The sequence below is a fragment of the Gavia stellata genome, chromosome 5 (assembly GCF_030936135.1).
Source record: "Gavia stellata isolate bGavSte3 chromosome 5, bGavSte3.hap2, whole genome shotgun sequence".
Lineage (NCBI taxonomy): Eukaryota > Metazoa > Chordata > Aves > Gaviiformes > Gaviidae > Gavia > Gavia stellata.
The window spans coordinates 27505394-27530368 of NC_082598.1; the positions used below are offsets into that span (position 1 = coordinate 27505394).

General features: G+C 36.1%; 1 protein-coding gene across 1 annotated transcript in view; it reads right to left on the bottom strand.

Annotated features, from left to right (window-relative positions):
- The window catches only part of ATP8A1 (ATPase phospholipid transporting 8A1), a 109486-nt gene that overhangs the window by 40450 nt on the left and 44061 nt on the right, over positions 1-24975 (bottom strand). The window contains exons 19-24 of the mRNA XM_059817919.1: positions 19962-20031; positions 18820-18904; positions 16073-16212; positions 14075-14213; positions 12736-12800; positions 7468-7640 (exon numbers count right to left, since the gene is read on the bottom strand). Coding sequence (XP_059673902.1) covers positions 7468-7640; positions 12736-12800; positions 14075-14213; positions 16073-16212; positions 18820-18904; positions 19962-20031 — 672 coding nt within the window. The remainder of the gene's footprint in view (positions 1-7467; positions 7641-12735; positions 12801-14074; positions 14214-16072; positions 16213-18819; positions 18905-19961; positions 20032-24975) is intronic.

Below are 24975 nucleotides of genomic sequence, written 5' to 3' on the forward strand. Positions count from 1 at the left end.
TGTACTTCTAAAACATACTTTATATTCTGTGAAAAGGTAATAAAACCAGGCCAGCTAACATCCTGGTCAGCGACATGGTCTTGTTGTTGCCCTTTAGGCTATAAGCTAAAGGCACATTCCCAGCAAAATTCATAGAAACCTTGGATTTGTTGAAGCAAGATGTTAATAGAACTGGAGACACATAGGTCAAACAGCAATGGGCCCCTAAAAGAGAGTAATGGAAGAAACCCCAAACACTGTCAGTGCCAGTATTAGCTTACAACAATTGTGGATTTTGGCATATCTTGTTGTTATGCTTTTTATTTTCCTCTCTGTTTAAATATGTATTTTATAAACAAACAACAAGATATTTAAGACACAGATGTCAAAGCAAACAGGAACAAACAAACAAAGTGGACTGCCACTATGTTAACATAGACCCTACTGCTAAATCAGAGGAAGCGACTTTGAACATTGACGCTTGATCCTCCACTTTATTTAACTGCTGGTAACTTCTCCCTTGTTCTTTTCAGGACTGCTCCAATTATGTCATTAAGAAAATGCCTGTCCACAATTGAAGGGACAAATTATTGCAGGGATGACTCAAAAGCTCTATTGATGAAACAATATCAGTTTTGGCTCCATCTACCATTGTGTGTGTCACACAATGGAGCTTCCATTTCATGTTGTATAAGTTCTACTCTGTATGCTGAAATTCAATCCTTGTAGTATTTGAGACTTCATAACTGAAAATAATATACAGAAATTATGTGCTAGGACTGGTGTGTTTCACAGGGTGGGGAAGGGAAGGAGCAAACCCTAAGCAGTGTGGCAATCCACTCTTGTGCTTCCTGGCACTGGAGTCAAGGATCAAATCTTGCCCCTCATTGTTTCATGGTACAAACAGAAACAAGAAGAAATGCAAAAAGCTCTGTGCGTCTGTCTCCTCCCCCCCTCCGCCCCCGTTCACGTTCACTGCTTCCTACAAAGAGAGCAATTCTGGTACCAAATCATGACTCCTGCTGGGGAGCTGAGGATGTGCAGCTGGTGAAGAACTGTCCTTTCCTCATCTATCTTCCCAGCTTTCCAGACGAACTCATTCTAGATGCCTCCATGCAAAAACTAGACATGGGTAAGAAGCAGAACTTGCCGCTGGATATATACTGAAAACTGGGGAAAAGCGTGTATTTATAATAATTTTCTACAAGTCTTCTATATACACGCTCATGGCAGTAACCCCTCTGGTACCATAAGCTTCTGGAACTTTGTGATTTGGGCTGTGAAAGATTCCCCCTGCAGTGACAAAATTTCAGGCTAAGGATTATATAGGGATGTTCATAACCTGACTTAACTCTTCCAGGTCAAAAAATAAAATAAACCCACAGAAATATACAAGAAATTAAGACTACAATTTTTGGGGAACAAATTTGCAAAGGAAAAGCACAAAAGAACAATTACTTCTAAATAATGTTCCTTCCTGAACATGCTTTGTATATAGCTGCTCACTGGGATACTGCCAAGTAACATGCCCTGTGTAGTTCATGAGTACAGTTCTCACCTGAACCAAGACAGCTGTCCGGCACTCACAAGCTCAGTAACAAGAAACATTACCACCAGACACCAAAAATTCATCTGTATTATGGCATCTGTGCAGTCCTACAGTTCCTCACAAAAGATCCTGCAAGCCGAAGGTCCCAAAGGCACCATTCTCATAAGTATGAGAATACTGGAAGGCCTCATGATACTTGAGAAAATTATACTGTTATGTTATTAATGAGATTCCCAATGGGCAAGTCCTTTTTAGTTTGAAGAATTATATAGCTCAAAGAATTTTATCAAGTCTGGTAAGTGAATGTGGCAAAAAAAAATACTGTTCCATTTATATTGATTGATTTTTAAGGATCACAAAACCAGTGCTACAGAGGGCAATAATAAAAACGAGCCACCTAAAAGAAACAAAATCTTTCCAGCTATATACATTAGTCAAATTATTTTTCAGTACATGGCATAATAAAATGTTCCTGTCTGTCCTCTGATCTCTGGCATTACAGCCAAGGCTGAATGATTTGCCTGTTTGACACTGGACAGACTAACATTACAGTTAAAATGCATTGCTCTCTATATGGTCCAAACTTTGGATCTGTAATACAATTTGAGAGGAAAAGTTTTCTTTTCCAACTGGTTGTATAATTTTCCTCACCACACTTCTTCCTGTCCCCCTCCAAAAAAACAGAAAGAGAACAAATCCCCCATCTCTTTCCAAATAAAGAAGAAAGAGGTATTAAGTTGTCTACATCCAACACTAAGTTTTTACAGTTAAAGAACACTGAAGTACCAATTACATTCTTTCTATCAAGCACACAGACACTAATGGCAATGCTTGGCCATCACTTTTTCTAGCTATCTGTAAACTCTACCATAGCTACCAAAACCACAACCAACAAGCAATTACATGATTGCTGAAGCTAACGGCTATGCCAGCTACCTTCCATTCTGCCTGAATAAGAATGCAATTAGAAAACAACTTTTAAAAAAAAACAACCCAAGACCAAACAAACAGAGAGATAGCATAACAAAATCCAATGTTAACATGACAGACAAGCTATAAACTTAAAAAAAGGAAACCAAAGTTCTTCTTAGAATTGACAGCTGAGGCTAGTGAGTGATTTCAAGGTGTTCATTGAAAAAGTAAATACAGCAGGGTAGTGAAAAAGTTCAGAAAACCCCCAAATCTCTGACATTACACTGCTGATATTATCCATTATCCATTTCCTTTATTAAAAAATCCAAGTTACAAAGATTTGAGAAAACCTAACTGATCAGGGCAAAAGTAGAAACAGTCTTTGAGAAATTTTGATGAATGTGTCCTTTAGAAATGTAAATTTCACCAAACCAACATTAATTTCCTATGACAGGGAAGCCCTTTCCCACTAAAATAAAGGCTATTTAAGTTTTTAGCCATCTAAGGTTGATCATGATCTGAAACATAGCTTAAAACTGTAGGAGAAAACCAAGGTTTTCTAGACATGCTTTTTATGTCCCGAAACACACATTTATTCATATAATATCCATGAAGAATTAAGTTTTGTCTAAACCAGTAAATTACAGTAACAATCACAATTCTTACTAGTTAAAACTTTTACAACATTTCTGAAACTCAGACTACTTAAAAGCTGAAACAGGATCCCAAACTATTCCTGGTGGAGGTAGTCAACTTACCAAGCATATTAGAGAGAACTGTTTTAAAACATAAAATTTTAAACACAAATGATTTTAAAAAAAATAATAATTGAGAGATCATGATCTGTCTTCCTGCGTATATTTTATACCCAGATACGCAACTTCTATAAATTCATTAATATTACATTTGAAGCATATTTGTTATATTATTTGTTTCAACTACAATCCCCCCTGTCTTCTGTAGAATGAGATCTTATGTATGCATCATAATCACACAACTTCACTGTACACCATACTTTCAGTGGTATCAGTTTATGACTTCAGACCGTATCACCAAGGTACTCTTTTTACTATGGAACAGACTGATACTCGATTAAATTTCAGTGTCACAGAAAAATATGAAGGAATAGTATAAGGTCCACAGGTCCATCGCTCATTTGGAAAAGAAAAAAGAAAGTATTTTCCATTTTTCTCTAGCAAGTGTAAGTATTTTTCATTCCTACCCTATAAAGTTATAGGAAGAAAAAAAAAGTTTCAACAACTAGATTAAACTTCAACATTAGATAGATCAGAGTTCCCAGCATAATGGTACACTAATGGTAGTTGTCTCTCTTTCCTAGACCATCGTGCTTAACACGAAGACAGTGTGGTGAAGGGAAACTGGGTACGTGTTATCTATGCTTGTCTTTGCTCGTGTACTCTAACTACCACTGGGTTCCAGTAACATCCTTGTAGCTCTTCTGGTTCTCCTCTGTCCAGAGGATACCTTCTCATGGTTCACCTTTGGGTGATGCTCCATCAGGTGAAAAAAAAAACCCACCCAATCCTCCTCCGTGCCAATTAAGTAAAATTTCTTAAGCTTTAAGTGCAATAAATCAGAAAAAAAGGTTGCATAAAATTTAATTGTGTGATATTTCAAAAGCAAAAAATAAAGGAGTGAAAAATAGCTACCTTCAAGCCAAAGGCTGTATTATCAAATTACTTAATTCAGCAGCCTGTGCAACACATGCTATCAGACTTCTGAAAAAAGGTACTTGGGATGAGTACAGCCTTGTGGTGAACTTGGGATGAAAGCTGGGCAAGAGCCCTTGAGAAAAATTCTATGGTCCAAGTATATCAAAAAGCATTTCTATGATCTTTTGTTACATGTTTTATTTGAACTCTGCTAATGAGTATTGTATCAAGACTTGCTACAGCCAGCTTCTATAGAAGATTCCTGACCTGAGAACTTCTTTTTTGTCTTTTTAACTTTCCAGAAACAGTGGCTTATTTCCCTTTCAGACAATGTTATAGGGGCAATTGGAAGATGGCACTTACTCTCATTGCCTGGTGCATCAAGTTCACGGTGAAACCAATAAAAAAATAATCTTTTGTTCATTTCGTTCACTCTTAGCTCTATGTTTTTACTCAGAATAATCCATTTAACATTCTTCTTGCACACATTACTCTGAAGCCAATATAGAGTTGGAATTCAGTTTGTCAAAGTCTTTAAGCCAAACATCTGCTTGGAATTAATAACATACACAGATTTTTTGAAATGAAATGTCTACTGAATATTTGTCAGCTTCATCTGTGTTATGGCTAGTCTTAGGAAGAATCCACTGGTAACAAACGCTTCTGAACAAGTGAATACAGTCTGAAAACTTCAAAGAAAGAGATGCAATTTGTACTTTTAAAACGAAGGAGTGCTTAAAATGTTTACTGCCTTTATATGGATGAAGAAAAAGCCTACATTTCATTTAGTCAGGACTATACATATTTAAGTGATTTACCTTAATTAAAAATCACCATTTTTGAACTTTATTTTCAAGCTCACAAACAAGGAAATGAAGTTTGTGTTACTAAAGATGGAGCACTAACAGAAATAAATATTTTGACAGAATTTTGACTTTTGAGAAACATGTGATATTAAAAAAACATACTAAACCAGTGAGTGTTACAAGCAAATATTTTAGTTTTAAACCTGTAGCCAATTTTTAAACAACCACAAAATATGTCAGAGCATGTACCTAGACATGTATTGAAACCAGCTGACCTAAGTATATTATGGAAATGTAGAAATGTTAGAGAGAATGCTACTAGAACAGAAACTTTCATTTTGCACTTCTGTTTCATCACAAAAATGCTACCACTAAAAGACAGCTATACATACAGAATGTCCTTCAATGGTTCTACAGTTGAACAGAAACTGCAATACTGTCTCTTCAAATGGCATGAAATGTATTTTCAAATCAATGAAAGAGAAGAAAAAGAAACATAATTTTGAAAGAGCAGTTCTACATGCATCTCCTGCTTGTTACTATACTGAGCAAAACTGGAACTAGTAGAACAAGCACAAAGCTCCAACTTGCCTGTCAGAAAGACTACTGCCATTACAAAATGTTTATACACAATGTAAGCTGTGTATCAGTGCAAGATCTCGGTTTAAAAGACAGTAGACCTTAGTCTGAAATTCAGAGTTTCATGCTGGAGCATGGCTACAAAGCTAAACTATTAAAAAAAAAAAACCAACTCACTTGGTGGCATTAACATATCACTTGACAGAAAGGATGGAAAGACTACAAACCAGGTGTTTATTTGGATAATATAACCTCATTTACTTTTCCCTATCCTTTTGCAAGGCAGAAAAATAGCTCCGTTTTGAACACTGATTTTTCAGATGAATCTGCTTTATCTTAATGGACCATAATTAAACTCTCTACCTGAACACAAAAACCTTCCATTTATTTATCTTATTAATCTCAAACAGATAATCTATTAAGGTGTATTTACAACAGTTTTCATATTTGTACACACCATGTTTCTACCTTCAGGTAGACAACAGGATAGGCAATAATGAGGTAGTAGGCAGTAAGCTTATACAATTTATTGAAAGAAGATTTTGATTTGGTAAGAAGTGACGCTGAACTCTAAGAATTATTTTGTTCCTGTACAAAATCCAGGCTGACCTCCTTTTTCATAGAATCTTTTTCTAAAGCAATTATTTTCAGACATAGCATCCTACCTAAATGTGGAATTAGACGTAACTTGAATACACAGACAATCCTAGAAATTTCAGTACTACATTAATTGTGAGAACTTGAATTTGGGACAGCATTGTATATTAAGAAACCGCAAGCTATAGGGACTCTAGAAGAGCTTCAATACCTTGTTTCTGAGTTAGCTTTTCCTGTTTTAATATAGGAAACAGCTTTTTCCACGCTACTACAAATGTCAGAACAGCGACAAATACTCTGAGAACATTAACTGGCTATCCTTGTAATAGCTGCCTCCCACACTGATGAAAGTAACAGTGATTTCCACAGTTCTGGAATGTTTGACTGCATTTCTAATACAGATATCCTACCTGTGTTGCCAATGGTCTTGTAAAGAAAAGTCCTTGCTTCTGCTTTTTGACAGATTAAAGGACTTGGTTTAGGCCAAGTGATTAAACATTGACAGGAGCAGTTCTTGTTTATCTAGCTACCAAGCACCCAAATTCCCTTTTTCTTCCATCATTCAAATGCAGAAAAGGTGATGTACTGCTTAGGAGATGTTTGTAGTTTTAATGCCATAAAAATGGAATAAGGCCCCAAAACACATAACCTATCACTTATACAGTCCTATGTATTCCTTCCTTAACATAAATCTGGAAATATTAAAAGGTAAGCCAAACCACTTTCATATTGTGTATATTTAAAGAAAGCAGCTATTTAATTTTCTTTGATCTGAAAAAAAAGTTCACTTGTTATGGTAAGCTTACAGCTCTAATAACTGACATTTACAGGACAGGATGAAAGGTCTGATTGTAAAAGAACCCCAAAACAATCAGAAATAATAATAATTAAAAAAGGTGTTTCCATCAGCTTCAGGAAATAACAATCACCCAGAGCAGTACCCTTAACATTTTTGTGCACTCCTTACGCATTGTAGTCCACGGCTTACAGAAAAAAAAAAATCTTGCCTTCAGAGAAGCTCTACAGAAGAATCCAGATGGGCTAAAACCCGCAGTTAACTGTAGTATCAATTTAAGGTTAAGGTCTGTGTCTCAATCTTGCTGAGACTACCATTTTCGGATTACAAATTATTTTTATGGGTATATGCAATCTGAATGAGTTTGACAGGTACACTCTGTTGCAGACTGCTCTACAGAAATACTTTGCTTGAATGACTGTATTTTATAACTTCAGCTACTGAAGTTTTGGGGTTTTTTTGTGTATTTCATGGTTGGACAACATGGATATGAGTATTTTCTCTGAAATAAAAGAAGTTTCTTGATTTTTACATGTCAGTAAAAACACTGTAGAGAAAGAATAATGTAAATCTTACCTGCAACAAATAACAGCTTTACATGACAAAGCCAAATCCAGGAAATATTGTCTCACTCCAAATGTCAAAGCATACTTCAGAGATTTACCATCAATGATGAGAGCAAAATCATTTTCCTTTCTTAAAGCATCACCAAGAGTACTGCAATGATGGCTAAGTGTCTCTCTTGTTCCCTGTTGCACAAAAATATTGTGTCCATTATTTTTAATTCTTACTATTCTTGAGTCCAAATCTTTTTTTCAGTGTGATCAGAAACACTGGCATTTCCTTTTTTGAATAAGTTATCTTTTGATTATGCTATCAAATAGACAGTATAAAATGAAAATAGTATTTGCAACAGCTGTACTGTGAGAAACCACAGTAGAAATGGTGTGTAGGATTGCTCTTGCACTCTGACAAAAAAAAGTGTGTAAGTTATGGTGGAACTTTTAATGCTCTTTGAATGAAAAGAATAGTTGCATAAAAGTTTACTAAAAGATATTATTAAATAAGTTTTCTGTATACCTATACAAAAGAAAATTCACATTTACATAGATACCAGAAGAAACAATTTCTGTTCACTATTATATAAAATGGTCCTAAATGTTTAGGAAAAAAGTAAAAGAAACATCAGAGATAACTCATAAGTACATGCATTATAACTGATAATTTTAACTATCATATTAAATTTATATTTGAAGGTAAGACTGCATCAACTACATGTTATATAAGGGATCATATTTTGTATTTTTCAGTTGCTAAGGTCAGTTTGAATCACATCTACACAAGTCACTATTCCGTGATCCAGTACTGAGAACTTCATCTGTATTTATGCAGCAGGACTTCATAGCCTGCTTTGGGGAGGTCACTAATATCTAGTTAATTACAGTACAGCTCTACCAAGAGAGCCATGAAGAAGAAAATTGCTTGTTGCATTTCTTTCTGTTTGAATGGCCTTCATAGAGCTGCAACATACTCTTCTTCTATTGTTTCCTTCTTCACAGCTCAGAAGTAAGAAGCATTTTAGAGAAGAAAGGAACATGAAACAAAATTTCTGCTTATAAAGTATTGAATTTGGAAACCAGTAACATCCTATGACAACAATGTTCCTATATTTTTCTACAAGTTTAACAACCAAATAATTGTGCTACTTCAGTGATGTCAGGCATACATAAATAAAATTCGGTGTAAGCACCTAAAAATAAAATACCGAGAAGTAATTACAAATCTCAAACCCTCTGAAATTAAATTAAAGATATTGCTTTGCCTTTACCACCCAACTTACTCCCCCTCAGTTCCACACACTGTTGTCCATGGTTTTTGCCTACTTTGCTTCCACGGGCCTTCTAAAGATTATTGGTTTATCTAAAAGGAGATTAGTCTGTTAGGGAATTCTGCACTTCAGGTTTCCTGGCTCTCCCTGCAAAGAAACTGCAAGGGAAATGAGGTGCCACTGTTTAAAATCACACATTAGAAAGTCTTTAAAATGACAGTAACTATTATAACTATTTTCCAGAGTGTCTTCTCCAATTAAGAAATATTGCAACATAAAGAAAGTATAAATTTTTCTCATCTCCATGGACTATTTAGCTTCTGACTAAATTTAAGCAATACAAGAGCCTGAAACTTCATATTCTTCTCATCTGTTGTTTCTTCTCATACATGCAGTATAAACTCTTCTGTTTAAATTGACCTTAATTTTTTATCACAGACAGACATGCCACCAGGTAGCTCCAGGCACGCTACATATTAAAACAAAAACCCCTAAGACAATACAAAACATCCCAACTGTAAAACTGTCATATTTAAAATTCCTTTGTGGTCTTACATGTAGTTCTATGCTGAAATACAATGCCTTAAATTAAAAGCAGTATCGGAACATCCCTTATTCACTTCTACACCATTTTGATTAAGTATTTCTCAGTGAAATTGAATGGTAATCAAACTATTTTCTATTATTATTAATTAAGCTATTATTAATTAAAAGAATAAATCTATGTTCTTTATGATTTCTGTCTATGATTAACAGTACTACACTGAAATTTAGCAGTCCATTAAGTTAGCATGAAGGCAAAATAAAATCCAGTATTCTTTTATACAACTGTAAGAACTTACTAAGAAAAACACATTTCGTTTGTGAAGCTAAGCAGATGTTCATAGGAATGGAGCCTCAAAACAAATAATGTTGCAAAGAATAGAGATACATAAATGCTTCCTGGAAGTCTTTCCAGTTCTATCCCAGTCAATGCTAATTGGGGAGTTGGAGTGGGGTTTGGGGTATTTTTCTTTTAATTCCATAAATAAGGGTATTGGTTTATACAAAAGAGGATCTCTTATTTCAGCATATTTTTTGTAAACTCAGTTTACAGAGCTGGGATACAGTCTAAACAAGTATTTTTTTTTACTCTAACTTCCTCTGTCTTCCATGCTAAGGTCATAATAGTGACCAAATTGAGGTGGTATTTGTTTTGTTAAATCTGTTTTACATGTCTTAGGGACAGGGGACTCTGTCTGTTCGAAAAGGATTAGAGTTGAGCTAGCTCCTTTTTAGAAGCAGCCACTGGTATGCAACAGATATTGTATTATTATTGCAACAGCAAGGGCAAGAAGCATCCACTTACTGCCACTCTTTCCAGTACTGCGAAGAGCATGCAGACCAAGAAAAGCCAACCTTCCTAACTCCTATGAACATACCAACAGCTTTATATAGCCAAGAAGCTATACCCATAACCTTGCAGAGCCAAAGAGGAGAGGACTGCCACAGAGCAGCTCTTCCCCAAGATCCCAAATACACAGCTCCCACTATACTGGGATTTTTTTCTTCAAGGTTTCATGGCTGCTCAGTTCCTCCTGTGCTGAGGGAACTGGGTTGTCCAGCAGCCCTCATGGGACCTCAGTTCCCCTGCAAGCTAAGGGACAGAGTCCTAGTACAAGAGGTGGAGCTATGCTGCTCAAAAGCCAAAGTTTCAGCCATATTCCTTAGCAGACAATATTCCAACCAAGTATTACAGCCTCTTGCCAGCTGTTGTTGGTATGCAGAAAAGAAAGGAATTGCATCCACCCTTGCAGCTGCACTGACTCAATGTTCTGCAATCACAGCAGTCCAACCCTCCCTCCATTTCCTGAGACCCGTTCTGCTCCTCCATCAGAATTTTCAAGGCCAATTTTGACTCAACCAGTTGCACTAGAAATGGACACTGACATCTGATTCCAAGCACATCAGCCAAGCAAAAGTTAGGACACAAGGTATACATCAATCAATCAATCAGTGAAACGTGCACCATCAAACGAGGCAGAAAAATTCTAGTGGAGTTTCTTGTTAAAATATTGGCACTAAGCTAGTTTATTACTATTTTTTGAACTGCATCTTGCCCTCAAACTATGCAATCACTACATTTATCTGCTCCCTAAAAAACATGATTATGTTATCACCACAGACAGATTTACAAGCGACCAGTTTGCATATGGAATTTCAGCTGCCATATGATTTATCTGCATCCCCACATACTCTGAACGTACTTTGTGCATGTAGGGAAAGGATATCTCAATCTCTACACAATCTAGACACTTCAGTTTGAAATAGGGAGTACAGTACAGCTATCATATCAGATACTTTTTATTCTTAAACTATATTTACATACATTTATTTTTAAAATATATGGCTTAATATATATTTATTCAACTTTTTAATCATCACAGTAGAAGTGGTTAATGTGCAATGCTTGTTTACTGATTTTTTAATTGGACTCCTTTTAGTAGTTAAATAAAACTACCTCACTTTATTTCATTACATATAAAGAAGTATACAAAGCAGTCAATCTTTTGCACTTCAAATCTATTAAGTATTGCAGTAGTTCTGAAATCCGGCAGTCTGTGTGAATAACCTAAATATAGGACAGAAGTTCTCACTTGTGTTCATTAATTTTCACTCAGAGTTTGGTCGAGGAGTGAAAAATTCAAAAGCAAAGTTAAGTGCTTGAACCAAAAACCTTCCCTGTTTTTTCAACAAAAAACTAATCGCAGTCTTTCTAAAGCTATCCAATGAACTAAACTAAGAAAAGAAAATTGCCTCTCTTCATTAATATCATAGGCTACTTGTGTCAAAAGTTGCTTACTATATCAACAGACTCTGGTTCCAGACATTAAATCAACAGCTTCTGCCTGTTCTGTGTTTGGGATTTTATTTTCAATTTTATCAGCAAAAATATGTTGCTTAAAACAATGTATAACTGAAATACATTCATCATGATTAAATTCATACTAATGTTGAAAACGTGTTACTCTAAATGGGTCAAAACATTTTTAAAAGTACCTATTTTAAAAAAAGTAGTAAGTATTTTAATTCATTTATAGCCTACTCTTACATGCTACCACTGAATCCTTCAGTTAAGGCACTCCTCCCCCCCTGCCCCTTGCTGATTCTCATACTTTCTTTTCATTTTCCTCTCCTTTAGTCCTATCTTGAGCAACCTGATCACAATACAGAGTAAGGTAAACTTCATTTCAGGGTTTTCTCCCAAAGCCTTCTGGACGGTGAGTTTTCCTACTGAGAAAATTCTTCCACTTCTAAGTTCATTTAAGGCTCCCTTAGAGGGTGGTAACAGGATTTTTTCCTCCCCCCTCATGAGATATAGTTCACTTAGTATTGCATTCCTACCTTATCTAAAGAATCTCTTCTCTACAAAGCACTGTATACTTGCAAGTTCATAGTTTTAACCCTTACTTGTACTTCCACATCGGATTAAAAATTTCAGCTGTTTAACCACACAATAACAATTACTTTTTGGCAGATACTAAGTATTCTGTAAGAAACAGCATTAGAAAGGAATTTAGGATTAGTTTGTTTGGGCAATGCTAGGTGCTACTAGAAGCATGTGAAGCCCCTGGCTTTGAGCCTGCATGGACAGAGTAATTTCACTACATGGAATTTGTTTGCTCATCATTCTGAAGTCCATTTGTGTAGTAGCTACACTGTAGTTTTGGGAGCTGTAGACTAGGTTTCTAGTTATTCAGTAATACTTTGTCACAAAGATCCTACAGTCTTCCAAGCATGCAATACTAAAATTAACTGAGAAGATTACAAAAACAAATGAAAAAGCAATGCCCCCAAGACAAACAAACAGAAACAAAAAACCCCCACCAAACAGTGCTTTTAGCAGAGTTTTCTGTGTCTGTCCAGATAAATGGATGTTCCAAATTATTTTTCAGGCCATCTCCACCATGACGTCTGGATATTTTAAGCACTAAAATAACGTTTCATTAACTGGAAATTTTGCAGGTTTTACTTACATCAAGAGAGCCTTCGTTTATAACAATTAGTCCCATGTTCTTTCTCAAAAGTTTACAGGAGTGACCTGTTAAAAACATTTTTGTTTTCAAAAATTTGTTCCACAAAATCCATTGTAATATAACAAAGCATTTTTTTCCTGAAAAATAACTACAGACAGAATTAAAAATAAGACTCCCCCAGCTGCAATCAATGGTAAAAAAAATTATATTGCATTCTACAAAAATTAGACATACAGGTACAAAGACAGAACAGTCAGAATTTTCCTTGCTGCAACTTGTGACTGTTGTGCCTTATTTACAGAGGTGCTCAGCAGAAGGACAAGAAATATCTTTACAGGGAGTTACAGAAAACAGCAAACAGATCTCCCCTAGCCTTGCAAATTTTTGGAATGCAACTTGTATATATGCAAGTTTTGTATGAAATGCATGTTCCCATTCTTTTCTTTTATTCTTTGATGCTTTAAACAGAATGTATGGTGTGTACTAATGATGCAGGCTGCCTAGACAAATATATATCACCATTCTCAAAGAAGTGAAAATACTGGTATTACATGTATTGCCTCAAACCTGAAGGTACTAATGAAAATAACCTTAGATCAACTGTATCATGTGCAAACAAAAAGTTCTTTAAGATTAAAAATAATAATAGTATTAAAAAGGATTCATGTGACCAAAATAATGCTTTACTTGGGGCACATATCTGGGCTACTCCAGAAGTGCTGATATGCTCACATGCAAAGAATACTGAATCTTAAATGCAGGTTTCATGTATTACTATTTAAAAATACAGATTTCTTGCTGTTGAAATTAGTTAATTCATGATTCTTTTTTTTCCTCCTTCATAATAAAAGGAAAGAATAAAAGGAAACCTCTGATTGATGGTAAAGTTTATAGTACTTTAATGCACAATCTATGTTGCTTTGCTTTAGTTAATATTATGGTCCCTACCAGCTTTCTTCGAAAGAAGGGAAAATACAGAAGGGAAACTAAGAATACTAACATTTTCTTAGTATTATTCCCTCTCACTATCAAAACCCAAACAATGTATTCTTTTTAATTGATTTTAGATGCTACAAAAAAGCACAAATGCCTATTTTTTCCCTCCCCTCTATGATAACAGGAATTTTTCTTGCTGTTACTGTTTTAACAGGGGAAGAATCCACCATTCCTCATTCTCCCCCTATCAGTGACTGAAAAATGAGTTAACATTTAAATTCTGAAATGTCATATAATAGTATTATTTTTTATAGTATTTCCGTTCTGAAAGCAATTTTAGTCTAGCAACTTCTATCATTTCAAAATCTGTAACAAAGCCATCAAATGAATGCAAATATATTACCTATGTTAATGGCAGTCTCTTGTTTGTCCCCAGTAAGTATCCAGATTTTTATGTCTGCTTTCATGAGTGTCTCTATGGTTTCAGGCACTTTGTCTTGTAGTTTATCTTCAATTGCTGTTGCTCCAAGCAGCTGAAGATTCTGTGAACATAAAATATTCAGTACATGCAGTTTTTTCAGTTTAAATTCAGTTTTAATCTTTCTGTTTCCTTTGTTTAACTTTCCACATTTACGACAAAATTAATGCTCTCTAAATTCATTAATCAGATTTAGTATCAACTAATAAAGATCTTCCAGTTCATTCCTATGAGCTTTAAGTTAGATATCTATGTGGCTTGACAAACAATGCAGTGTGACCACTAAAACCAATTATTTACAAGCTCAGTAGCTTCTTCAGCAACAGCTACCTTTTCCTGAGGGGCACCTCTCTGATTTGAAGACTTAAGGAGTGCTATTATTATATCTTCTCTCACTTTTAATGATTTCTCTTCACCTTGTAAGGAAACCCAACTGTCAGTTCATCTTAATCTTAAAACCATAATCTTGAACATATTTGGTTTTAACTTCCCATGCAGCAAATCAATACTTTTTTGTGAATACAGCCATTTTTATACTTCATATTTCTGTACCTTTAAAACTAGCTAAAACCCTGTTAACACCACCATTATAAACCTAATAGTGTGCAATCCTGGTTGCAGCATGGCCTGCATACCACATGCTGAGAAAGTAATTGTGCAGCTAATACAAAAATTGTAATGGTAGCAGGGTTGCCATGGTGTTAACAAAGTTACATAGTTTTAAGACTGTCTTGTGCATGTCTGGATGATCATCTATGTAAACTGAAGTCTCACAAGTAACTGAAGCTATCTACCCTCACTCTTCTTTTTCATGAATTAAACACTGCAGGTTTTTGAGGCTCTGAATTTTAAGCAGTTTCATCAATGTCATCTCTCTTATCCTTTCCAAGGAAAAAAAACAAAACCAAAAACTCCCCAAAAGTCAAAAATCAGCACTTCAAGCAATATTGGTCTCATGAACTCCTTTTGCTTATACATTTAAGAGCCACGGGAGCCTTTTTTATTGAGGCAGTGAAGTCTAACCACATGCTTGGCTACTCCAGCATCACCATTGCTAGAAACTCAAGGGAAGTGATTACAGCTCTGCTCTTTGTGAAGCTGCATCTGGGTATTACCTCCCTTTCTGGTCTTCAGTACAAGAGAAGTTGACAGAGTGGAGCAAGTCCAGCGGAGGGACACAAAAATAGCCTGGGGCTTGGAGCACACTGTATTAAGAGTAGCTGAGGAAGCAAGATGAGTTTAACATGGGAAAAAAATAAGGCTAAAGGAAGGATTCCACGGCTGCCTTCTGCTAACTGAAGAGGGCTTGCAGAGAAGCCATCTTCCGCTAAGAGGTGCACAGTGGAAGGGCAAGAGGCAACGGTCACATTCTGCAGCAATAGAAATTTTCATTCAGAAAGAGGGGTGAAAAAAAGTAATAGTTTGAGTACTAAAAAAAAATTGCCTACTGCAGCTGGGAAAACTCCCTCCTTGCAGATACTCAAAACTTCAAAGTGCTGGGCAAGCAAAATTAGCCCTGCTTTGAGCAGGGATTTGTGTCTAGATGACCTCCAGAAGTCCCTTCCGACCTTATGTACTCTATGGTTCTAAGATCATTATACAATGAAGCAGATCTTGTTTTCCTGTTATTACGCTTTTTTACAGAATAGAGCAACCCTGAAAAAAGCTTTCCAGTAGTTCAACTCGAAAATCAGTGCTTTCTGGCAAGGCAGATACTTGCTGCAAAAACTTTGTCAAATTAATTTTTTTATTAAACTGCAAGGACTACATGACACAGCTGTCAGTATATTGCTAGATTTTTTTTCTGTCTAAGCATTATTCCTCAATAATGATTCAGTTGGTATAGAAAGCAAGGACATTAATTAGAAAACCACTCTCTTTGCCTCCCCGCCCCCCCCCCCCCCACCAGAAAGCTACACATACTTTTTCAATTAGTTCATAGCTCTCCTCAAGTTTGAGTGCTCTGTTCTGTATAGCTGTAGAAGCACGGTGGTAGACATCTAACCACTCTTGATAATCACTTTCTGAAATCTCAGCCACAGCAAAACACAGGGTTCTTAAGCCTAAAGAGAAAGCAGATAGTAACTATGATTCAGTATTTGTTAGTCCCCTCCTTGATATGCCTGCAATGAGTAACTACTAAACACTGAATTTATTCTGTATTTTATGTATGCTTATGCCGATTTTCAACCTACTGCTGCATGTCTTGAAGAACATTTTTTAATATATATAAAGTAAAAATGATAGCAATTTAATCAACGGAGTAACTCTTTCAAGGTAGCTGAATGTAATACAGGTGATGTACTTCAGGGGAAGAAAAAAAGGAATTTTACACAAGATTTGACTTATCTTAAACTGTAAACAAAACATGAGGCAATCCCAAAATTACACTTGCTGAACAAGTATATACATTAGATTTTTAGGAACATTAAAACTATAAGATTGAATGATATTTCTGAACAAAAATTTTATGAACTTATATGTTGGTATGCTGGAAACCCATAAAGTTAAAGTGTATCAGCATGTTACAACTACCCTCTTCTTCACCCCTCCTCAATATCCTTAGGAAATTCTCAGCTGAAGTTTGAAATTTACCGCTCAGATTTAATTTTCTCCTCTCACAGATTCTTTCAGCTTTCCAAATTCTTAAAATACAACTTTTGTGTACAGGCAACATTTGGAGATTTTACTTAACAATCTTTGAGCTTAAAAATCTTAACAGATTTTTTTCTTCAGTAGAAACCTGAATTGAGCACTGCAGTGAGAATTTGAGACTGCAAGATTACAAGAAACATCTACTTTTTGACAACACACATTTATATTCCATTTAAGTAGTGAGGTGTGAATGTTCTAACAGTTCATTTTCATATATTAAGAGATTCTTAGATTTCTAGAGCATGAAATTGGCATAACTCTTCACATACTGAGAAGAGCATTGCTCTAGCCAAATGATGCCTTATGAAGCCACAATTTGCAAACAGGTAGATTTAGGAGGGGGACAGGCAGGACCAATGTAGTTAGTGCCTTTGGCCTCTCCTCTAGGAGCACCATAACGAGGGACAGCTAAATGCCATCTTTATTTGTTCACAGGTTTCTGTTGTTTACAGCTCATCACCAGCAGCAATTTTGAAATGATCAAGAGGCTGGGCATGAAATAATACATGTGTGTCTTACATCTAAGACAGTAATTTAATACCTTCAGGATGAAAAGCAAGCGTAATCCTAGTATCTTAGTAATCAGCATTAGGAACACAGCCTCTCACCATCTAGACCTAAGGAACTAACTTAAGGCTAACAAATCAACTGGTTTGTTCCCCCCCCCCCCCCCCCCCACCCCTTGTAATAAGGATCTGCTAGCATGGTCCAAAGACATAAATATGAGGTGAGGGGGAAGAAAGCAATTTATGACTGACTAATAGTAATACTATTTCCACAACTATTTCCACAACTCTTTCAGCGTATTTTATGCAGATGACAGAATGAATAAATCAGGAATATCGGCAAATAAGTTGTTCAAGGCATTTGCTTTTTCTTTTTAAAATCAGAGCCTAATTATTTCTTCTATTTTAATTTAAAAAAAAAAAGATAGATTTGTGGAAAACAAAATATCATTAAGTCTGCTTCTTAACAGACTGGAACAACACCACAGGAAAGTTATACACTTTCTCTATTTATCCAAGCAGGCATTAACACTCAAGCTTAATAAATGCTTAAATATAAATGCCAGCCATGCTAACCACTTCATTTTTGAACAACACACCAAGAGCATGCAGCAAATGCCAAGGACATACTGTACTGCCACATGAAAGGATACACATGAGAAACTTTGCAACGTCATCAGCTGCAATTTAAATCTGATGCAAAAATAAATAAAAGTTTCTTTAATCGATTCCAGAGAGAGACGTACTTAATTTTTTTTTTAAAAGATTGACTTTTATGCTTTTGAAAGGTTAGCAATTCACTCTTCTGAACAGTAAATCTTTTCATCTGTTAAAAAAAGGGTACAAAAAGTACTTGAACAAACTTCTTAACTCTAATACGTATGTACAGTGGTTTTAAAGACGGGTGGAATTTTTCACTTTTCATGTTGATTAATTCGGTCCAACCTGACCGCTAAGGAAAAAAGTTACGTCAGTTGTACCACTGATACAGTGAGATCAGTAATTAAGAATTGGATTGAAATTTTTGTATCAGTTCACACAGGATAGCAGATATTGATCTACTTTAACCTTTTCTGTAACCAAATATACAGCCTTATATAATATAAGCCTCTATAATCCTTTACTATCTTCACTTTGACTACTTATTGCTATGTGCCATCCCTACAGCATTCATTGTGTGTGGGACATGGAAGTGATCATGGGAAATGAGATCTTCACAGAAACAAACAATGTGCAATGTGTTTGCTCTCTGGAAAAATATACTTTGTTTAAAAGACTCCACTGTGTACTGCGTGGGGTTTTTGGGCTGTTTTGTTTTGTTTTGGTTAAGTGTGAACTTATTACTGAAACTTCTCAGAAAGAGGAAGATCTTTTTTGGGAAGCATTACTAAAACATAATTTTCAAACTTAACGCGAGTAAAACATTACAGCAACATAAAATTGCAAAACTAAAAAGTTGAGCAGTAATTGAATTTTATATCTAGTTTCATATTGAATAGTATCACTCACCTTCTGTAGCAAACTGCTCTAGATGTTTTAAGGTGATTTCTTTGTATTTTGAACTTTCAGCAAGACGGTCATAAATTACCGTATCCTACAAAAAAATAAAATGAACTCAGAACAATTTAATAGAAAAATAAGTTTTTGTGTAGACAATACAAATCATGTAGGAAAATGGCAGAAAAATATGCAGCACTGTATTAATGTATTTCAGCATCAAAATGGATAGAAGTAATTTCATTTCAGAGGAAGGAAAAAAGGACATTCCAAATCCTCAGATTCTCTTAATATACAAGTTCTGCTATGATGCAGTTTTTCTCTCCTACATTTTTTGCTGTTATTTCCCTTCGTTTTGAGAAGCGCTGTATGGTCCTTTGGCTTGCCACTTGAATTCTTTTGATCTCCTAAAATTCTGTCTTCCTCTTTAATATTAAGCCCAGAAGGTAAAAATAGTGTCTCGTAACTGCCATTCTCAGGTTTTTGTAGCCAGCTTGATATACAGAATATTAACAACAGCTTCTTCCCTCCACTTGAGAAGATACAGAATGGACATTTATATTCAATCAACTTTGTTTTTTTTTAAACCATTCAGGACCTGGATTTGCATCCCCCTCCCCCCTCAAACTTGATTTAAGATACAGAACAAGATCTCATGAGCAACTCTGCCATTCTCAGATACATTATGAATAAGATATCTTCCCATAGATCCTGTTTTCAGGAAAATTTACTTCTGGCATAACATCAATGGTACGTTAAAATTCCCATTTAGTTACTTATGCTAGATTACTATTTCTACCTAGTGGTTCATGCTCAGCTACTCCAGCAAGTAACTAATAGATTAAACCATACATTCATCCATTTTCTTGGAGTACAGAAGGAAGCAATTAATAGGAAGCATAAAGGTATTAGTCCAGTACAAAGAATAGGATGAACAGGTCTGTCATACCTTCATAGGCAGTTAGTAAAAAAAGACGTTAACTAGTTCATCATAATAAACAACTTTATAGTAAAATGATGTGAATTTAAAAAGGCATCAACACTCCTTTCTGCACATTTTCAATGTTTTGACTGCAGTTATAACAACCTTTTGCTTTCATATGTGTATTGGTAGCACGTGTTCTTTGATACAGTGAAAACAGAATAAAACTCACAGCTCCTTTGCAGTAGAGTCTTAACTTTCCCGATGGCGTGCGAACTATCACTGACATTCTCTTCCTAGTGCTGAAACAGAAATAAATGCCCTATATAAGGTAGTTCGTAAATATAAATATTTACCAACATTTTAACTAAGAGTATCAATATATATCTTACATAAGACAAAGGAAAAGAAGTAAGGGTTACCTATTCTGAATTATCTTCTGGATGGAAAAAACAGTTTTACTGTCTAATAATTAGAGTGAATGCTGTTTTTCTGTGCATACTTCTGTAGGCCTTTTTCCCATAGAAGAAATTTGAGAATCTTCACCTTCATCTGAATACTGTCTACTGATCACAAAAAAGCATCTTAAAGCACAAAGCACTTGTGACCAACGGACCTTTTCAGCTTTTTCTTTCCTCCCAGCCAAACAGAGTGTCTCACACAGTGTACTGTGCTGCAATCCTATTACTGTCATCCCAGAGTATCATTAATCACACAAAGTTTTAAGTATGCTAAGAATTAGAAAGGGGCTCACCTCATTTTAACTGCTCTCTGGTTCTCAGTCATTAATGAGATCTAAGTACTTTTTTTTTTTGTCCTCATGACTGAGGTAGGAATTGGAGGAAAGCACGGAGAAGACTGTCACCCCCTGCTTTCTGTCTTCCCTTTGTGGTCCTCCAACAAGCATACTTTAGATTCAAGATCATGGCCAGTCAAACATGTATTTATACCATAAGTCTTTCAAACTTCAACTTTTAAAATAAACCCACAGAAAGTATTCAGGGAACAAAACACATTTCTCATACAACAGTTCACAGCAAAATACACAAAACAGATGGAAGTAAATGGCCCTTTTACAATTCCGGTTCCTGTTGGAACTGGATCCCATTTCTATATCAAATAGCATTATTAGATGAATGGTTCCTGAAGTTCAGACTGCTCCTATAAGTGGAATGTATGGAGATAGGTGGAGGAAAGAACTTTAATAATTACTGGTGGAGTAACTGATTGAATAGTATCTTCAAGAAAATATTTTCGTATTCCACCTGTGCATGCACTTTGCTTGAAGCACAGACATCTGAACAGCAATATTAAATTACATTTCTACCGTGAATATTGCACAAGAGAGCAAAAAAAGGCATTAACTACTGCAACTCTTTCTCCATTTCACCTCTAATCCAAAAAACCTCAGATAACAGAACTCCAAAAATGCTCAGACAGTGTCCAGTTGGGGATCTGCTTAGACAATAGTGGAGAAATTCAGATCATCCAAAACGCACTTAAGCTGCCTAAAATAAAAGTAAGTCTCAGATCCACTTGGATCCCTGGAAAGATTATCTAGCCTACTGCTACTTAAATTCATTACACTTGCCTGAAAGTTCAGTTAAGGAATGGTGGAGGAATTACAGTAATTTAGGGTTTGTATAAACAATAATTTTGTTTATACAAAAGTATAGTAGTAAAGTAAAAACTCAGTAGTTTTGTACTTGTCTTGCAATACCAGAAGATTGCAATCCTCAAGTTCTGCATACAGCTGCCTATCAATCTACTGAAAACCGTATCAGAGAATAACCAATGTTTTCCTGTGGCATTCTGAAACTTCAGCTATGAAGACAGATAATGAATCTTGACTGACACGCATTTTCTTAGTAAAACTGCAATAAAGCTAATGAGCAGGACTTACTGTCAAGGACTAACTTTTTATGAGCCTTTTCATTGCAATGACAGTTCTATTTCCTTTTCCTGGTGAAATACGGAAAACCACAGAATTGCACTACTACAAATAACTGTCAGTGTAAGACCATTTTTTTTGTTTTGTTTTCTTCACCATAGAAGTCCTGTGAGCAGCAAAAAAGGTGACCCGGTTATAAGGGGAAAAATACCAAATAGAAGATGTCTGCTCAAATACTGACAGAGAAAATGCCTGCCAGCCTGGGAACTGTTAGCCTAGGAACCAGAAACATCCTTGAGAAGTGTAGCTGGCATCTCTGAAGTATAGCTGGGTACCTAGGAACCATTAATAAGTGCAAAACAAGGAACTGTAACTGCAACTTATTGTCTGGAAAGATGAAAAAGTCTGAGAAAGTAGGAATCAACAACTGCTGTTAGTTGTTCTAGCTGAAAGAACAGGAAAAAGAGTCTGGACAAATAAAAGATGTTCTGAGAGAAAAGACAACACCATCATCTACTGGCTGTCCCAGGTGAAAAACAGCATCTATTGACTGCTCCAGGTGGTGGTATCCTACCTCCCTTATGTCTCTGCCGTATAAAAATGGAGCCTCTCTCTCTGTGAACTCCCCCTGCATGAATTTTTTCTGAGATCTCCTAGACAAGTTATTGGACCATCACCAGGAACACCTGGCTGACTCCAGACTCTCTTCGAAGTGAGACTTTGTCCGTTCTCCACTTTGAGGCCCCACTCCTGGGAGCGGTTTGGTGAGCACTGTACCCGTATTAGTTTGAATTACATATATATGTGTGTGTGTGTGTGTGCACGCACATATAGGTAACCGATTCTACATGTATTTCTTCACTAGTGATAATTTAGTAGCAACTTGTAATATATGGAAAGATATACTTGTTGCTACTATCAATAGGTGCTACTATTAAAATATAAATGTACTTTCTTTATTACACATGAGTATACTTGCTTTACTAATAGTAATTTGTAGTAATCTGTAATAAATAAATTTAGAAAATAAAGCCCCTGTGTCCTTGTGTGTTATGGAATCCTGCAACCGCACTGTTGTGATCTGTATACACCTGCAGGCTGGGTAACCCTTTGGGTCATGACAAGGAGGCAGAATAGCTAGTAATTCCCATGGAGTCGCCATGGGATTACAGATGGACAGAACCATCTTAAGGGGACAGAAACACCTCCCTCAGTCACAAGATTTGCCAATTCCAGAATCTGGGAATGCAGAAGGAGCTCTTGATGGGCCCCCTGTTACTTTAAAATCCACCTCAGGTTTAAGATGAAAATTTCTTCAGAGTGTAAGCACACTACCATACAAAACAAACACCACTACAGAGGTTTTGGTACCTCCTCTGTCAGCCACTCATTCTTTTTTTACATTTATAAGTATCAGTCTTTAGTCACAAAACAGTATCAGTATATTCTGGACCTCTTTGAATGAGGGAGAGGAGATAAAGTCTCAAATGCTCTAGAAGGAGGCCTTCTGTCTGCCTAGTAAAACAGTCAAGGCAACGTGGATTATTCATAAAACTGGTCTGACAGGGGACTAGCCAAGCTATTGCTGTATTTCAGGTAAATACATCAGCAATCAACAATGTTTAGTTTTTAGACAAGAAACTTTAGTCTGTAACTAGCGCAGATTGTTTCTGCTAGTCTGGAGATATGCCCCAGGGATGCAGATGAAAATCAGTCATTAGATCAATAGATGGTACATACTCCAGATACTGAGATATTACTACTACAGCTATACTCAATACTTGCCAGTGAAATTAATTCTGGTGCTAAAAATTCAATTCATTCCTCTTACAAAACAAGCAGATACAAGTCAAAACCTCATTCAGTAGCACTGCTGGTATATGACATGTTGATGCAAAGACTGATGTGCCATTTGTGCACTGATAGTGGACACTGCTTATGCTTACTGAAACAAGGAATCACATGCTCAAAATCATGCACATCTTTGCAACTGGCCCAGGTGAAAAGACAGTGCACGTACTCAGCACAGGGGTGACAGTAAGCGTAAGACATTCTTTGCTTCTGGATCCTTAACTGACATAGTGCTGTGCTTGCCCCTGCACCCTAGATACATACCCTGGGAGTTGGTTTTGGGTCCTAAGAGACAGCTGTGGTTTTCCTATTTGTTACAGTTCCAGGTGACAGAATACAAGAATGAGGACAACACCGCACAATTCCTTCCCTGACAGTACGGGGAGCCCTGAACAGCAGGTGTCTGAACAACTCTTCACTTCCTTGAGCTTAAGGTACCACAGCAGTTGCAGCATCTGGGCAGAGTATCTACTGGAGGCAACCTAAACTCAGCACAAGTTATCAAGACACTATTTGCTCCACAGATATTAGCACTACATTTTAGGAATAATTGTCAGCTGGTTAAGGGTTTCAGTATGCTCACCTGCAAGTTAGACTGAGAGCTACTTCCTTGCTATGAACAAAGTATAATTAGCATATTGTACAAGTCTACTACTTGTCTTTTCACAGGCACAGCTATGATCATTGTAAAAAGAGAATACCATAAAAGACAACTCTACCAAGCATTCCTACAGGTTTTACTTCTGTAACATACTTCTCCGAAAGACTATCCTATCAAATGTTGACACTTGCACTCTACTTGCAGAAGAGTCTTACCTGGCTTGTATTGGAAGGTGGCAAGGAATTAGTTTACATATTTTCCTGGGAAAAATTTAGAACACCTGGAAACTCTTAACTCAATAGTTTAATCGTTACAGATTACTGCTCTGAAGGTTCATGCTCCTACCCATAACAGATGGTGTTATGTTTTGGAGCCAAAATTTCTCTTGCTGTGGAACAAGGGTGACCTCTAGTGCTTCCAACAAGTCAGTTCCAAGCAAAGCTATGTATTACAGAATAACAAGAACAGCTATGAAAACTGAATGCTTAATAAAGTTGGGTGATTGGTATCCACCAAAAAACCCCTTAATCCTCCAAAGGTTAAGATTTAAAAGCAATTCTTCTTTCTCCATAGACTATCACTGTTCAAATTACAATTTTAGACTGACATAGAAGTTTAAAAATATCTATGTAATCAAGACAAAAATCAAAACCACGAACAAAGTAGAAATCCTTCACTGCTACTCCATGAATGCAGTATAAACTTTCACAGATGTCAAACTAACAACAATGCACTTTGTGCTACATACTTGCTAACTTTCCAGAACAGAAAGTGGAAGAAGTGCCTACAGAAAAATGAAACCATGGCATAAACATGAAAAGATCCAAGTATGTCCTCTACAATACATTAAAAACAACATTAATTGCAAGCAGCCATTAAAAGACATTCAAAACTAAAAATAAT